We start from the raw sequence: 18710 nt of genomic DNA on the forward strand, positions 1-18710 counted from the left end.
TACCCTCCAGAGAGTGAGTTTGCATGGGAATATTTCTGTGCTTTTATTCACCAAGGACAACACCACTGCTGTTAAATCAATAGCATTTGCATAGCAAAACAATGCTTTGATAGTATTCAACAGTCCTGTCTTAGGCCAGATTTTCCAAAAGCATAGTATGAGCCAAAGATTTGAATACTGGAAGTATTCACAAAGAGACATGAGTGTGACTTATGAGCTATTTGGATTGCATTGGGTTGGTAGGGAACCCCTCCCCCGCCCAAATAAATATTTTGGCTTATACCCATCTCCAAATCTGTGCTTGGCTACATTTTAAGGTCTGTGCAGTTTCAGGAAAATTTAATCCATATGTTGCAGAGAAGCTACAGGTAAATCATCTGAATGTTGCTTTATTAGAGCTTCATGATATCTGAAATGCCTTTTGAGCTTTTTTTTTTTAATAGTCTTATATTCTTTTCCGTAAAACAGCAGGTAAGTTGCCAAGAGTAAACAAATCAAATAGCGAAAGGTTTGGGTTCATTTTGAAATGCTTTGCCTGTTATTTTTGATTGGGTGCTTGGCAGTGCTCGTTCTCCATTCCTGCCTGCGGGGCAAAGTGAAAACAATTTGAGCTCTGTATTTCCCCACTGGTTCATTGACATTTGAGAATAATGTAGTACAGACAGAATCAGCACGTTTGGCAGGTGAGTGATACCTAATGTGACCTCGGAAAGTGACTTTCCTCTGCTTGCCAGCAGTTCATAGCAGGAAACCATGTTGGCTACACTACAGAACCCAGGTCAGGACAAGCGGCCATGCAGGGCCCCAGACTAGGGCTTTATCAAATTTTCTTGTGCATATTTAGGTGGAGTGGCTAAAGAATGAAGACATAATTGATCCAGTTGAAGATCGGAATTTTTATATTACTATTGATCACAACCTGATCATCAAGCAGGCCCGGCTCTCAGATACAGCAAATTATACCTGTGTTGCCAAAAACATTGTTGCCAAGAGGAAAAGCACCACAGCCACTGTAATCGTGTATGGTAAGAGAATTCCACAGTCTCTGTCCTGCACATGTCATGACATTCATTCTTATCAGGAGCATTATTTTGTTTTAAAGTGTCCAGCTACCAATCTCTTCTGTACTTCCACCACTGTTCCAGCCTCATGCATGGTCAGTAAATTTAAGTACTTCCAGGAGGCTCATAGAGTGATGAATCTATCTGTTAAGCCTTGGAAGTTTCTGGAAACCTACCCAAGTGTCTGCTGCTTCTCTGAGGTCTCATTTCTCAAGGAGAACTGGTAGCAATAGGACCTGACTGAGTTTAGGAGATAGCAAATGACAAGACAGACAAATGATATTTCTCTGAATCTAGCCTCAGACCCATGATCACAGAAACACGAGAAAGCTGAAACCAACATATTCCATAGACACACTTGGTGCCCATCTACCACCAGAACTTACTTTCCTGCCTCCACCTGAGGACCATGGTGGATGGCTGTCATTCTAACAGCATGGCAGAGCCACTCTGGTCCTTTTCACCCTGCTCATCTCTTGATTCTCTTTAGGTATCAAATGGTTCCACATGCATTTTGGTGTGGCATCAATGCTCTTACTTCCCTAGGCAGCCAGCATTCCATTATCCCCTATCTATTTCACAAGGTGATCTGTCCCCCAGCTATGAGTTCAGCTCTTCTGTAAGCTAAGAGATTTCACCGGGCATTTACATAATTCTTGGAGCATTGAGTCCTCATTATGTTGATTTCTTGCCACAGAAGAAACCGAACCCCAAGTATTTGAGGTGAGGTTTTTCTCTAGAACAAGGAGCCCAGACTTCACCTCTGCTTAGAAAATACTGAAGCTGTCCCTCTTCACTTCGGTGGTCTGCCATGTGCCTGGACTATCATGGCCTGGGAAGGGAGGACTGTCACCAGGAACATACTGGCAATGACTTCAGAGAGTCCTAAAGAAGAGAAGATTAAGATAAAATGCAGTGCCAAAGAATATGCCGTTACAGCTTATTTGCTATTTTCTAAAAGTTAAAGGCAATTTAATAAGAGCAGGTCCAAAGAGATCACCCCAACTTACTAAGTAAGAGCACATCCAAAGAGATTGCCCCAACTTTTCCCCTTTGCCTTAAATACAAGAGAAGTTGCCAAGAACACTACCTGCCACACACTAAAAAGAAAATAAAAAAAATCTTACTATTGAAGTTAGAAAGTTGAAAGCATGATAGTTCTGTTGCTGTACAGATCTTATTCAATTAACTCTTAACTCTGAGTAACCTTTTTATAACTTATGTTTCCTGAGACACTTCCATACGTACATGTTTAGTTCTCATGACCTTTGTGGCTGCTGCTTACTCTGTGACATTCCTATGACGTACAAATATGTATTGAACCCATTTATGTGTTTGTTACCTGTATATTCATCTTATAAGTTTGTCTCATAGCAAACTAAAGAGAAAGCTAAATACATAGAGATTAAATTGTTTCCTCTCTGATATCACATTGTGTGCTTGTGTGCTGACAAGATGAGGAGTCACAGGAATGGAAAACATCATGGTGTCTCAGAGACTGCACAGAGTAATACTTGAAAACCAGCATTTTAATTACAGGACAGAGCTTTTTTTTTTAATCCCCTGATTACTCTGGAGTTTAATTTCCTAGTCCAGATAATGACTATGTTGAATTTTAAGCAATTGTATTCCTTAAATCACCAGAAATTGTTTTGTACTTTTTATCTTACTCTAAACTGCCTGAAACACTTGATTAATAACATTTAAAATGCAAAGAAGCAATGAGGCCCAATCATAGTATGTGCCAATTGTAAATAACTAATGAAGGCATGCTATAAATAGATGTATTCTATAGGTATTTAATATAGATGCAAACGTCTTTCTACATATTGCATTAGTTCAATACCTGCAAATGCAAAGAGACCGTTGCTAATAGAAAGGGTCATTTACAAATAACAACAGCGTTTTTAGACAAGGACCAGGACCAAAGAGGAAACAGCTTGACCCTGAGCAGTAATCATCCAGCTTTTTAACTTACAGTTTTGGAGTCCTTTTCTCTTTTTTCATAAAATGCGGGGATATTTATAGTACCTGCAATAAATAATAAATAAGTAATGAATGAATTAATGAATATCTAAAAGGTTTTTTTTTCATATGACAGTAGAATGTCAGCACACGGGTAACTGGAGCTGTAACTCAGAATCTCAACTTCCGATGTTAGTGAGTTACATACGTGACATCTGTGATTTTAGAGAGCTGAGCCAGGACCTTGATTTGGGAACTCCAGCTGAAACCTACCTGTCAACTGTCTGCCCATGCTTTTCATGGCTCTATAAATTGAATTGCCCAAGGCTCATGGGTTGGGCTTCATCACTTTATGTAAATATACATCTAATCATCATTTCTTCTGAATCGGTTTCATGTTTGCTTTTTCATTGCTGTCACTTTTGTCTTATAAATATCTATCTAATAGAGAAAATTTAGAAGACACTGAAAAAGTCTCGGAAGAAAATGTCTTTGATCCTGTAATGTACAGATAGTGTTTTTTGTAATTAATATGCCAGTAGTATGTTGTATGCATAGGCAGTGCATTAAAGTAACACATATGCATGTTATTTTTATTTAGTGTACAATGTTAAACATCCATTTTTTATTAGATAGGCTCTTTTTTATCATTTTAATGGTATGAAAATGTACAACCTATCGGTTTTCTATATTTTAAAATCATAGGTATTTCTAATTATTTATCACTATATTTAATATGTTACAAAATTGTTATATTGTCATACCTACTGTCTGATGAGTAAATAGATTTACTAGAAAATGTGATTTGTGACAAATTATTTGCATGCATAGTCTATTTTGCTTTAGTAGCTAACCCTCTTCTTTACCTCAGCAGACAAGTGCATATATTTGTCCCATAGTATTTAAACTAACAGCACATAATCCATGTTTAAAATTGCTTCATTAATGATATTACATAAATATTACATATATGAGTGAAGTATTTTTAAAAGATTTTTTCTTTTTTATTATTTTTCTTTTTTATATATACATTTATATTATTACACAATATATACAATACACTACCTATAGCAAGAAGAACCATGAAACAATTAGTGAAGCATTTTTAATCATGATTTTTCTTCTAAAGCAAAGGTGTCTAAAAATAAAAGGTGTGATTTGTGTGCGATTCTGGTTTTATAGTCACATATGTACTGTCCCCTCCATCATATACCATGATTGGCCTTCTGGACAAGATGAGGATCCATTTGAAATGCACCAACCAACTGCCAGCTCCATCAGATTGCCAATTTGTTTAAAACTTCAGCTCTCTTACCTCTTACCGCTCTCCCCTCCTCTACCTGCTCCTCCCTCTTACTTTTTCCCTCTCCCTCTTCTTTTCTCTCTCTGGAGTACCTCTCCCCCCTTTGCTTCTCCCTCCCCCCCATGCTCACTTAATAAACCTCATCTAATATGAAAAAAAACTTGAATACTATAACATTTAATTCAGTAATTGCATTCCCATGTGGGTTTGTGAAACAGGATAAAATTCCTTGAAAAGCTGTGAAGTTTTCAAATGCTGAAGAAAAATAATTAATCATTTGTTTTTTGTTTTGTTTTGTTTTTTTTTTTTTTTTTAAGGAGTCAAAGTGATTTTATTTAGTTCCCAGGCTTTGTCTCCCAACCTTGGCATCAGGAAGTAAACATTTATTATGCAAGAAAAACTGTCAAATGTAATTTTTTGGAGGTTAACTAGGAAACAAGATGTGTTTTTTAAAAGAAGGCTAGCCAAGGAAAAGAGAACATTGTCTTATTTATTTTTATAAGTGAGTTGCTTGTAGAAAATATTTTTTTTATATCTCTGTTTAGATTCTTCAGCTACACAACAAAACTCTGAACTGTTATCTGTGGTTTCTTCCTCGCTTCTTTGATGGCTACATAGGAAATGACTCTGGTCTGTATGTGGTTTGTGTGTGTATCGGACATGCCCATGTGTGTAACCCACCTTTGTGCTTTGCCTCTTTCAGTTAATGGCGGCTGGTCCACCTGGACGGAGTGGTCTGTGTGTAACAGCCGCTGTGGGCGAGGATATCAGAAGCGCACGAGAACCTGCACCAACCCTGCCCCACTCAATGGTGGGGCCTTCTGTGAGGGGCAGAGCGTGCAAAAAATAGCGTGCACCACATTGTGCCCAGGTAAACAGACAATCTTTTCCTTTCTGAAAACGTGTACTAGAACTAGATGCAAAAACCTAACTGTGACCGAAATCTGTGATAAACATTATTTAAATCCATCCAACATTCAGTATTTACCTTGCTGAGAAGTTAAAGCTTCATACAAGAACCCTTAACTTCATCACCTGAACATGTCGTGCGTTATATCAGAGAACAAACACCCATTAATATATCCTATGTTTCTCAGCTAACCTGCTTGAAGCACGTTTGTAGATCCTTTAATTCAAATGATTTGAACAATTTTGAAAACCATATAAAGTTATAAATAATGACCTCTGATCTTCAGAAAAAAACCTATGAGAATAAATAGGAACTAAAATTTAGAAAAAAACGTCTTTTACTGGAATAGTTGACATGTGGTGTCAGTTTCTGGACAGTGGCAAATAAAACATTTGGAATGAATTAAGAGAAAGGCTAAGCTTTGTGACACATGAGATAATGGATTTGGAAAATACAACATAGCCAGCTCTTCACTATCTGTACATCTTGGCTATCTGTCTTATAAATTATTTGCAGTGGTTCCTATACCAAGATTGTGTCCCTCTGCCTCTTGGATTCATCTTGTAGTATTTTTTTCTATCAGTACTTGGCTCTAGGTAAATTTTAGTTAATAGCCAAATACTAACTAAATCCCAAGCCTATTAAAATGCATAATCTTATAGCATACCCAGAAGTTAAACTAAAATTGTTTTAAAGTAATCCATATGGTCAGTGCTTAGGAATTCTGTTATCAAGATCAGTGTTTGAACACATAGTCTCCTTAGCTATCTTTGCTTTGCCCTTTCTTTCTTTCTTTCTTTCTTTCTTTCTTTTTTTTCTGTTCATCCTCCAATAGAACATTCTTCAGAAGTAGGAGGAGAGAGAAATGTAATCTACTGGTTATATTTTCAAGTATTGATTCCAAGCATCAAAATGCTTTTCTGCACTGAGCCATTGAGGGCTCTTATTTATGGAACAAATTTTGACTTGTAGGTAAGCTTAGAAGTTCAGCTTTTATCATAGTCTGACCTTTATTTCACCTAAGTTCTGACTCCTATAATTCAGAGTCCATTGACCAATTTGAGCTGAAAGAGCAATGTGGGTATACACACACACAGCACACACACACACACACACACACACACACACACACACACACACACACACACATGTATGTATGTGCCAGTACTTTAAATAACAGACACATATTGTTGATATACAACAAAGCAAATATAAGTGCTTTGGGTAGCTGGGAGTTGATGCAAAGCTGACTCTGTATTATATACAGAGTAATGTGTTCCTTAATTTTGCACAAAGGCATGTTTATATCCTAGTACACATTATGAGTAGTATATTTACTCAGTAATAAGACATATTTGTTAAATGCTTTAAGCTACTAAAATTTATATTGTTTTTCCAGTGTTCAGATTTGAGATGTTTAAGGGTTCAATAAATGATGCTTGGCATTGTTTTGTGTGGAATCCTGGATAATCATAATCATTTATGTGTTTCATGGAAAAATCAAACACTTTTTCAACTTGGTTTAATATTTTATTCCTTTCTCTGATATACTTAAAATGATTCATTTTAAAGTAAGACAACTCACTCTATTTTTCAAATTAACATCAAGTTATATATTCTCAAGAAAGAGATATCTCAGCTTATTATTACTGAACCTTCTTACAAGTAACCCACCAAAACTCAAATGAAATTGGGTTAATTCAGAATTACTATTTCACTGCCAAAACTGTCAATTTACTTAAATATTATTTCAGCATTGATAGAAATGTCTACACCATCAAATAATGGAATAGAATCATCAAATAAGTTTCAAATACTATTGCCTTTACAAGAAGGCATGGCAAAGGTTTCAGCCAAAATTAGTTGTCTAGATGACCAAAAGAAAATATAAAGAGTATAGAAGTCAAGACACAGGGGAGAGGGAGGAGAGGGAGAGGGGAGAGAGAGAGACACAGACAGAGACAGAGACAGAGACAGACAGGCAGACAGAGACACAGAGACACAGAGAGAATGGATATGTTTCTTCACCACTACACATCCTTTGCTTCCAACTCTCATACACATTTCTTTTCATTGTTTATATGACACTATAAATGAAGGGATCTTTTATTAAAACAGAAACCCTCTAATCATCAATACAATATTCAGATGCCTCCTCTTTAAAGAATAAAGCAGAAGTGTGAGGACTTGCTTGAAAAGCTTTTGATAAGTCCCAGTATGCCTTCCCTGACCCATCAGACAGAACAAAATGCACATAACTCCCACAGGCAGAGCTGACTCATTCACTAGAGACTAGAGAAAATGCCAGGCTTCTCACTCAGGTACCTTCTTCCATTCCTGTTGGTGTGTTGGAATTGAGTTGTGCTCCTTTTACCCTTTAAGTACCTGCTTCTTCTGACCTCATGTTGGCTTTTCTCATGACAGTGGATGGAAGATGGACCTCGTGGAGCAAATGGTCAACCTGTGGAACTGAATGCACCCATTGGCGCAGGAGGGAATGTACAGCACCAGCACCCAAGAATGGGGGCAAAGACTGTGATGGCCTAGTCCTGCAATCCAAGAACTGCACTGATGGGTTGTGCATGCAGGGTAAGTCCAACTGAAGAAATGCAGGCACTGATGGGGCTGAGACCAAGCCATTAAATATCTTGAAAGAATATTAGTAATTAAGAATGTTCAAAAACAATAAAATCATAATGATAGAGCTCTACCCCAGCTTTCTTTGATAACTGGTAAAAGCCAATCTCTCAGGAGCTAGAATAAATACATGTCTAAGTTAACAAATGTGACATACAGTGTTGCTTCCATCCAAGCAAGAAATAATTTGGCATTTCCGTTGAGGGGCTGTGATTCTTTCTAGACCAAAAAACTGTTAAACTCAGTTGTATTACCTTGCATAGGGTATCTTAAACTCCTCATGGAATCAAAGCATGTCTTCCAACAAGTGAGCTATTTATTTGTAATTCATGCCTGGCACAGAACCAATATCCTTGAAATATAAAATATACAAGGACAGTAAGTGTTTCTGCAGGTAGTTTTATGAATGTACAATAAATCTTTAGTAAGAACATCTTCACAATCTCTTAAAGGTGCTGGGTCTGTGTTAGAAATTACATCATGGGTATAGTTTAGCTTATTCAAGGAGAATATTATTGGTAAAGCAATTTTAATGTGTATAGAAACTGGCTCAGGTGATATGCTGGATTAAATGAGCTATATTCTTTATTTTTCATGTCTTATGCATAGAATTTTTTCAGTGAAAGGGTAGCTTGCTTTGAAGACTTCCAAACACTTAACCATTTGTTGAAGAGCCCTAAGGTGTTCAGAATTTATCATCGCTTTTCCTGAGCATGAAATAAAGTGCATAGATTTGTTCAGGCAAATGGATTAAACAATGTGCCATTGTGAATCTGAACTAATGGTAGCCAAATGTTGACATTCCTCATACATGTTGCAAATGTAATGAGATGGATTCACAGAAGAATATTTGTGTTTGTTATTCAAGAACAAGTATTTTTTTCATAATATTTATGCAACTTTGTTTACTTTTCAGTCTATACACAAAGACCTTTAAAAAGAAATCTTACTTAAAGTACAAATACATAATCATGTTGCTCACACTGAATAGAAATCCAGGAGCCTCTCACTTAGCTCCACAAGCATTGCCATGGTGCTAAGCTTCTGATGTTTGGGGACAGCCACCGTGTACCACACTGTTCATGCCATAATTGCAAAAATAAAGAGAAGACACATGTTTTATTAATTGTCTGTCTAGAGATACCTGCTTCATCCCTAAGCACAAGTTTTAATTGAGGACCAAAAATAACAGCATGAATGTACTACTTTTTATTATTTTTATACTCTTCTTCAGTATGAAATAAACTGATTGATATAATTGAAATATACAAATATTTAGAAGGTTATAAGGGGTTGTTGTTTTCTTTAATAATTTCATCCTCTTTCAATATAATAACTCGAAATGGAATAGTACAATATCTCTTGCTTCTACTCCATATATTTAAAATTCTGGGCAACATAGTTAACAATGAATATAGTACTACATTCTGGGACATTGGACCTTTCATGTACAAAATACTTTCCAAGTTAAGACATTAGTCAAACACAAGACGTCTAAGCTAAGACCTTATGACCGGTGGTTCCTCAATACCTAAACCATTTCTCATAGCCGTAATGTGAATTTTCCTTATGATTGGACATTTGCCAGCATCAATGGCTTGCAGTGTAGTTATAACTAGGGAAGATGATTTGGGGCACAGGTGGTGTTTTTGGCTTGTTTATTTATGTGCTTTCCGCCTTTTTTAAAATCAAGTCTCTTGTTGGACAAAAAACATTTTGGAATTTGGATTGAAGTTATTCAGGTAAAAATTTTCCTGCTGCTGTGATTTCCTATGCTAGCACTTCCTACCAAGTCAATAAACTCTCTCATCTGTCCTCCTAGATCTACTTTGGTTGAGCAGAGAATTGTAGTCTATTCCACTATTGATTTCCTGGGGATAGAACAACGGCAGAGACATTGCTTCACTATATAATTACAGTATTTTACAGTGTTTACCACTAAGCTTAGAACTTCTGGTGAAGAATTGCTGCCTAAGTTTTGCAAAGAAATAATACTACCTTTGGTTGGAAAACAAAAGCCTTTTTAATGACAAAACTACAAAGCTTAGATGAGAGACAATTTCCATGTTAAAAAAAAAAAAAGGAATGGACTAGAACAGAAATCCCCAGATTTGCAATTGCCAATGAGGAATTTATCATCAAATATGCATTTGCTTTGAGGTAACTCATAGTTTGAGTATGTTATTATTTAGTAATACAATAATATTATATTAAAGACAAAGCTTGTCTACTCAATGTCAAACCAGGTATGAAATAAAACAATTAAATCTACTCTAAATTATAAACAAATAATTCTGTTATAAATATGGGTATACTACTGGGTAAAAGAAGGTCAGAGTTTCTGATGGATCTGAGTAAGATTTAAGAATTCCCTAGACACTATAGTACATTATTTCTCAATAAGGTAAACTGGCCTTTAAGATCTCTGAAAGATAAAATTAATAGAAAATGGTGTTGTCAATATTTAGTCATTATTTTCCTCAAAACGACCAAAGTCTGGCACACTTATTCCTTTACCACCTAAATATAAGTACCATTGATTCAAATCGTGAAGACATGTTAGATAAAGTGTTGCAGACTTAACTATCATTATACGTACAGAGAAAGAGAGAGGGCGGGGAAGAAGAGAGACAGAGACAGAGAGCACACAAAGTAGGGAGAGAAGTCTACAAGTGCCAGTCAGGCAGTTTCAAGGCAAAGGGAGAGAAGGCTGTGTGACAGACACTGGATGGCTAGATTTGGATATGATTTGGTTCATAGAGTACATGGGATTTGGCTTAGGGTCAGAGGCTTTGTGAAAGAATTGGGCCGAGGTTTAGAACAAGAACTCTGAAAATAGCTGTAATTCATTAATTTCTGCCAAGCATAAAAAACAAGTAGAACATTTTTCCCACCATTCCAAGGAAACCACAGGAAAATCATGGTAGAGAGAAGGAAAAATGAAGTCTTTATTTAAGTAAAATCTGTAGTAAACCCACAGTGCTATATCCAGCTGTGGTGTGGAGCTTAAGATCTTCTGCAGAGAGCAAAAAACCAGAAAGGTATGTAATTAGCATCTTTGGAGCAACTTCTGAGGCAGCATAGCAGACAGCAAGCTGCTATACAGGTCCCTTCTGCAATCTAAGTGCACTGGTCTATGACCAAAAAAATCCTGAAAATTACATGAAATATGCAGTTTATAGTCTCTCAAAATGAAGTGTAAGGGAAAACCTATGACAAAACAAATTAACATTCTAATCACAGGGACACAGGACAATCTGATTTAAAATATATAGTAAGTAAAAATACAAAGACAACTCTATTTTACAATGAAAGCACAGATTTTCTGGGTGTGGTGATGTAGCCTTTATCCCAGCACTCAAGAGGCAGAAGCAAGCTTATTGATGTGAGTTCACGGCCAGCCTGGTCTACAAAGTGAGTCCAGGACAACCAAGGCCAGACAAAGAAACCCTGTCTCAAAAAAACCACACACAGAGAAAGAAAGAAAGAAAGAAAGAAAGGAAGAAAGAAAGAAAGAAAGAATGAAAGAAAGGAAAAGAAAAAGGAGGAAGGAAGAAAGGAAGGATGCACAAAATATTGTTATAAGAATGGGTACATTTAGGGGAATTAATAGGAATGTTGAAAAATTAAACACAGTGGTTGAAATTTAAAACTTTAGAAGATTTATCATCAGATTAGATATAGCTATAAATAAGGATGAAGAGAAAAATCAAGAAATTGGAATGAAGATCTAATAGTGATGAAAGAAACAGATGAAATAAAAGTAGACTATGTAGGGGATCTCCTCTTTTCTGAGGAGTAGGAAAGTGAGAAGAGGGAAAAAGGGAGTGAGGGGCCAGGAGGAGAGGAGGGACAGGGATATGATGGAGGTGTAAAGTGAAAAATAAATAAATATTTTTAAGTAGGCTATGTGAACTGCCAGTACAGCAACTGGCAGTTAACAAGAGGAACTATGACATTTATTAATCAAGAAAACAAACTGAAAGATATTGGCAGACAAGAGACAAAGTATACATTTGCTTTTCATAAAACTCAGGAATTGAACAAAAATAAGTAAACTAAAAAAATGATATGATCAAACAATAATTGAAGGCTGGCTAAAATTAAGGGGAAACTAAATGATACTAATATGGATTGTAAAAGGCTATGAACTAAAGAAGGATTTCAAATTTCCATTTATGATTCTGGAAGAAGATAGTAATGCTTTTTGCATTATATTTTATTGATTCAAGTGATCAAGATATAATGGTAAGATTGTCGACAAATGTATGAATTGAATTTAGAAACTTAAGGTAAAACATGTAAGGGTAGAAAGGATAAAAGCGAAAATCCATGGTAAATACAAACAATAAATAGCGTAGCAGAAAGAAATATACACATTTCAATAACTACAATATAATGAATTAAACTCATCTTTTTAATAGACGTTTAAGACCTATAGAGATCCAGTTTTATGTCTTTTATGAGTTCAATATTTATCATACTGGGAAATATTAAAAATTAAGACAAGGAACTTATAATGTCTATTTTATAAGGCTGATTAATATCTTTGACTATATGTTTTGGTCATTCTTTATTCAGTTCCACTTCTCATTATGCCTAAGTACATGCTAGTTATTATTTTATTCGTACTTCTAATTTACAGAGCTAATTTGCTTGGGCTCTGTAGGTTTAAAATGTTCAATTTCCATTTGAAGTGATTTTCAATTGTTTACCAGGCCCCACTGATGGTCTCATAAGAGATCTTACTGGAGAGACTATGTCTCAATATTAAAGTTGACATCAGAGGAAGATATTCGGTGTTGACTTCTGACCTCTACAAATGGACACCTCTCTCTCTCTCTCTCTCTCTCTCACACACACACACACACACACACACACACACACACACACACACACACACAAACACACAATTGTGAGGTTCAGTTCTAACATTATCTAATATTTCAGATGTGAAATTATGTTAAATCTTGATGCATTTGTAGTAGAACCTTGGGTTTTACTAGTAGATATTCTGATCTTCATAATTACTTCAGGAAAAATTTAACTTAAAATATTCAATGTCATACCACTCTTACCTGAATGAATACATTTCAAATAATTAATATAAGCACTATATATATGTGTGTGTGTGTGTGTGTGTGTGTGTGTGTGTGTGTGTGTGAAGTATATCTATATACTTTTGTCTGTTTATATTTGTATTATTATAAATCCCCTTTCATTTTTTGAACATTTCATGTCTATACAAAATAGACATGGTCTTATTCGCCCTCTAACTCCTCCCAGAACTTCCCTCCAGCTCCCCTCAACACCTCATTCACAACTCTCTGTGTGTGTGTGTGTGTGTGTGTGTGTGTGTGTGTGTGTGTGTGTAAAACCACTGAGTCCAATCAGTACTACTCACATGCATGTGTGAGATCATTCACTGTGGCAACAAACCAAAGAAACTCTCACTCTCCCAGCAGCCAGGAACGGTCAAGAGCTCCTCCAGTGGGGTGAGGCCCCCAGAGCCCCTTCCCTATGCTGGACGTCTGCACTGGTTTGATTGTGTGCGGCTCTTGTGCAGGCAGCACCACAGCTGCTCTGAGCTCCTGTGCACAGCAGCCATGTCCAGAGATGGTGCTGACTCCACCCTCTGCCTCTCATGCTTCTTAGAACTGAAGGACATGTCTCTCCAAAGCTGAGCACTCACAGGCATAAAAGAAAAAAAATAATAAAATTGTAGTGGTTATGAAATGCATAATGGTGCATGTACTAAAATGTTTTTATGATCCATACCCAGAAAAGTGGGTTTTGGATTTATACATGCATTTTTCTATAACTATGCAAAAGTGAGCTTAGGAAAAGATTGTTGAAAAGTATTCTGTTCCTCAGCTTATGAGATTATAAGTATTTTTTTCTATGTGATTTCTGTTCTGCACATTCATTTCTTACTTGGTAATCGATTATGTTTCTAGTTATAAATGGCATTTTTTAAAAGAAATGTTGAAGGAAGGATAGTGTCCCAGCATGAATGACAGTGGATCTGCTGAATTTGAGATATAAAGTTATTTTTTGTATAACTTGAAATCTTGGTCATGTTATTCAAAATAAATTACTAATAACAGTATTTAATAAAATACTTGCAGAAAAGTATATTATATAAAACCCAGGTTGGCAAGAGATACTAAAAGCCAGTATATCATGTACTTTGAAGACATGGAGATTTGGAATTGAATTATGTTTTCCCAGTATTTCCCAGTTGCCTGTCATGCACATATCACCCAATGTTTGCAGCTAACCTTAGTATTAGAATGTTTGGTATATCAGATTCATTGTGAAATGACATTTGTGTAACAGGACTCAAATACTTTGGATATTGTCAAAGCTTCATTTAGGCAATCCACATATATTAGTTTATTTTAAGAAGCTACACACACACACACACACACACACACACACACACACACACACACACACACACACCCCACAGAGGGAGGGTAGGATATAGCAGTATTGACCTAAAAGAAAACAAGCAGTTTCTACATTAGAGATAACAAAATGCATCATTCACTCAAACCAAAACCTTGGGAGATAAGTGTGTTTGGACTAAAATACACTAGCAAATGTAATTAAAGGCATCAGAGTCGCTAAATAACCACCAAAAGAATGCAATCATTTCAAACACTAGAATTTTTGATGCATTGACCAGCATGGATTATATTAAACAACAACAACAACAACATGCAAAGATAGGTTTTTCATATTGAAAATAAGAAAAACATATATCTAGTTCTGACATGAGAAAGAAATGAGCTTCACAACATATTTCAATGTTTTTAAGTAATAATGTCTATTCAGAAGGGAATGCTGTAGGGGCTATTGTGCTTACTGATTGTCTATTAAAATAATTCGGTTTATTATCTGAACATTATGTGATAGAAGCTGCTCCCTGCATTGGAAATATGATTGTTTGAGGTGATTTGATGACATACAGCAAGAGAGAAAGAATAGAAGGACACACACCCATAGAGAACAAAATGATAACAAAGCCCTTAAGAAGGCTTTTTTTAAATGCTAAGCCAACAGATAAACTTATTTTACATTGAAATACACTGGTATTTTTAAGAGCAAGTAATATAGTAGTTTAATCCATGTTTCTCTTCCTTTGGAAAAATAGTTATCCAAAAACTTAATGTAGTCTGGTTTATAAATGTGGATTATTGGATTGAATTGATACATTCCTCCAAACATTCCTGTGAAATTTAACTTTTAATCCCAATTGAAATTTGAATTTCCACACCAGTGTACATAAGAGTATAAACATGAACTTAGAATTATTTCTTGCTTGAAGAGAGTTTATGCTATAGAAGATAAATTATACATTCTAATTTCCAAAGAAGAACTGCTTTGTGTCTACACCAGTGCACCCCCTGACTAGGGAAATTAAAATGTTATTCATTGTGCAAATTTAGCACTTTCTACTCATTAAAGCATTTGCAAGTCACACAGCTCTTCTATCAGTTCTCACCAGAGGAAGTAGCAGAACTCTCCGCATGTAAATTTCAGTGTGGACACGCTGCATACTGGGCTCCTGCAACCCCAGGTGCTTATAAGTTGGGGAAATCATTTACCTAACAAATCTCCATTCCCTGACTTCAGGATGATGTGTTTATAACTGCATGCCCTGGGCATTTGCCATGGTGCTAGTCACTTTCCAGCGAATTCTTGTCAACCCAGCAGTTTGGTAGGAAAGCGTGGCTGCGAGTGTTAGACAGTGAACACTTTTATCTGCAGAGAGAAGTTGATGTCATAGCTGTGTTGTTATAGTTCTTCATTTGCACGATGTCCCAGAAGGCAAATAAATAATCTGTCTATAGACTTCCTGCCTGACACAGTCCTTGATATTCTCTGGCATAATCAGTGTAGCCTGCCTTTCTACATTCTGGTAAAAACATTTTCCTGCTTTTAAAAACAAGGATGTGGTCACAAACTTTAGGCCACAGAAACCTGATGAACATCTATTGAGCCCAAAAAAAAGGTTAGTGTGAGGAGACAAAGGCAAGAGCTTTCACCTCTACTGGCAATCAGGAGCAATCAGGAAAGATACAGCTATATAAACTGAGAAAAATGCAAGCAGGGCAAAACAGGCTTAGTGCAAGGGTGTTAAACTGACTTTTATTTTAGTATAAAAAGTCATCAGATTGGCTGAGACTCTTTAGGAATAAATCACCTTGGGTCATGATTCCATATTATTTTACTCCTTCTATCTAAAGTCTTTGTTATAATGGGGGCAGGATGAGCGTTACAACCCATGAGTAATGTTTTATTCATCTTTTAAAATTCTGATGGTTTGAGGTTGACCAGCATAAAAGCACGTGGCCAGCTGGTGCACACATAAGCTTGATTCTGGTGAACTGAAATGGATCTCAGGCATTTTTGCCTCAGCCACTATGAGTCCTGAGATAAGACCTTTTCCTTGCTGGATAGTTAATCATTTACTGCCTGCTTTCAGATCATGTGCTGGCACTGTTACAAACAAGGTCATAAACCAACTTAGTGTGGCACGGCCAGGGTCCCCTAAATGAAGGAGCAACAGATACCCACAGCTACTCTAGATGACTGACATCAAGGATAAGAAAATGCTCCTTTCAGTTTTTGTTGTCATGTCTTAAATTTTACATATTCACTTCCTTGGATTTCTGTGAGCCCCATCAATAATAAACCCTCAGAAGAGTAGGTGAATTATAATAAACGACCTTGAGTATTTTTAACGAACCTGACCTTTGACATCATTAGTGCTCTGATGGGTTTATAACATAATCCCTGCCTTGAGAGGGAAAGAAAGGGAACCTAGGCATGTTTATTTTTGAGCCACTCTTGAGGCTTAACAAGAAAATTTATACCAGAAGAAATGAGATTGAGATGAGAATATCCCCCATGTTAGGTTGGTGTGCAATTACTGGCAAACAGACCAGGCAGCCAGGTCAAGGAAAGGGGCAAGACTACCTAGAGCAGATCCTTCTAATGATAAGATGTTAAATTATATTTTTTAAAAAAGTCTTAGGAAGTTTTCTAGTGATTGTATTTCAACTAAATAAGTACAACTACAACTCACTAAAATTTGGTGATTTGAAAACAGTAGTTTGAGGCAGGTATGGTGGCTCATACCTATAGTCACTGTAGTCAGGATGGTAAAGCAAGAAAACTGAGGCAAGCTTAGGCTACCAAGTGAGTTCCAGAATAGAATAAGCTATTCTCTTAAACATAGAAAATATAAAATAAAAAAAGTAAAGCAAAAGCACCACCAGTTGCAAGGAACACAGTTAACATCCTTTTGGACTGTTGACTTATGATGTACAGCTACTGAGTTATATTATATAATGTCATCATCATCTCTGAGAAGAATTGGTCCTCTTTTTCAAAGATCTGTCAACATCCAGAAGTCAATTTAGAATCTTATGGTAATACAAGCAACTCTATATCAGGAGACAGTAAGTAAACCATGGAGGCAGGCAAAAATCCTAAGTGTACGATAGCATCTCCATTTTTACTACCTTGGTTCCAATTGTAGAGCACTTTAATTCCTACAACATCTACATGGATGCTTTCCTTTTACATATTCCCTACATCTGAGTCAGGAGTTCTCAAATTTTGGAGAACATGAAATTATCATATCTTATCTTTATAGTTAAAAGATTTTCAGTTTTAATTTTAATTCTATTCTGTTTTAATATCAAGAAGAACTGTTAAGCTGTAGCTGAAATTGTTCCTGACTCTACTCTTCAATGTTAGACATGGCCAAATGGAGACACAAATGACTGGAGCTCAACTTAATTAATACTCAAAAGATAGAACAAATAACTTCAGAGATGGATCTTTTGACTACCATTGATAATTGTTCTGTTGTGCAAAGTACATTGAAACACTGAATAAAAACTACTGACCCTTCTGAGACACACAAACAAATGTTGGAGCCACCATATAAGCCCAAATCTGTTCCATTTTTTCTTTTATTCTTCTTACCAAAATAGTTCTTTTTACCAGGGTTTAGTGATTTATCCTTCTATATGATGTTTCTGGGGCTGGGGAATATTGTACAGGCCTAAGGACATGAGTGCTGATCTGCAGCATTTATACGGTGACACTCCTAGCACTGGGGAAATGGAGACATGAGGACTCCTCGGACTTGGTGACTGGCCTGTGTATCTTAACCACTGAGCTAAGGGTTATAAGTAGAATCCTACTACCCTTGCTAAGGGTAGGTCTCCCTAGCTTAATTGCCTTTACCTAAAGTATTCCTCAGAGATGTGTCCAGAGATTCCTGTCCATGGTGACTCTAAATCCTGTCATGTTGACAAGCAAAATTAGCCATCACAAAAATTTTTGTATGAAAATATTACTTATACATAGAAGTACTTAACATTAAACTATTTTAACTATAAAGATGCTTTACTATCCTCTAATGTTCATATTTCACTAAAAGCGAACCTCTTTTTAAAAAACGAGAAGCATGAAGGTAGTTGCTCCTTTTGGAGAAAGTAGAAATTCTAGCACTGCTCCTGTTAATGCCCAAATGACAGCTCCACCAAATAGCTGCATTCAGGCATGTAACTGTGCCGATCTCAAGTAATAGACAGGCTCGCAAAGACGGTGTTGTTATTAAAATTTGAAACTAAAGAAATGTCTCTTTCCATTTTAAGATAGTTGGATAGAGGTTCTGATTTTGTAACAGTTGGACATCAGTTGGAAGATATTGACAGTCCCATCCCAGGACTAATAGATGACATTGAGTAAAATAGACATTACACCTTTCCCGTGTCACTTTACTATCACCAACCAGGAACTGGGGAGA

At 36.3% G+C, this 18710-nt stretch overlaps 1 protein-coding gene across 2 annotated transcripts in view; it reads left to right on the plus strand.

The window, feature by feature from the left end:
- The window catches only part of UNC5C (unc-5 netrin receptor C), a 344814-nt gene that overhangs the window by 271703 nt on the left and 54401 nt on the right, over nt 1-18710 (plus strand). For both annotated transcript variants that reach the window (XM_084756065.1, XM_084756066.1), the window contains exons 5-7: nt 845-1025; nt 5033-5200; nt 7664-7828. In XM_084756065.1, coding sequence (XP_084612191.1) covers nt 845-1025; nt 5033-5200; nt 7664-7828 — 514 coding nt within the window. The remainder of the gene's footprint in view (nt 1-844; nt 1026-5032; nt 5201-7663; nt 7829-18710) is intronic.

The sequence above is a fragment of the Acomys minous genome (genome assembly GCF_964271855.1).
Source record: "Acomys minous genome assembly, chromosome: 14".
Classification (NCBI taxonomy): domain Eukaryota; kingdom Metazoa; phylum Chordata; class Mammalia; order Rodentia; family Muridae; genus Acomys; species Acomys minous.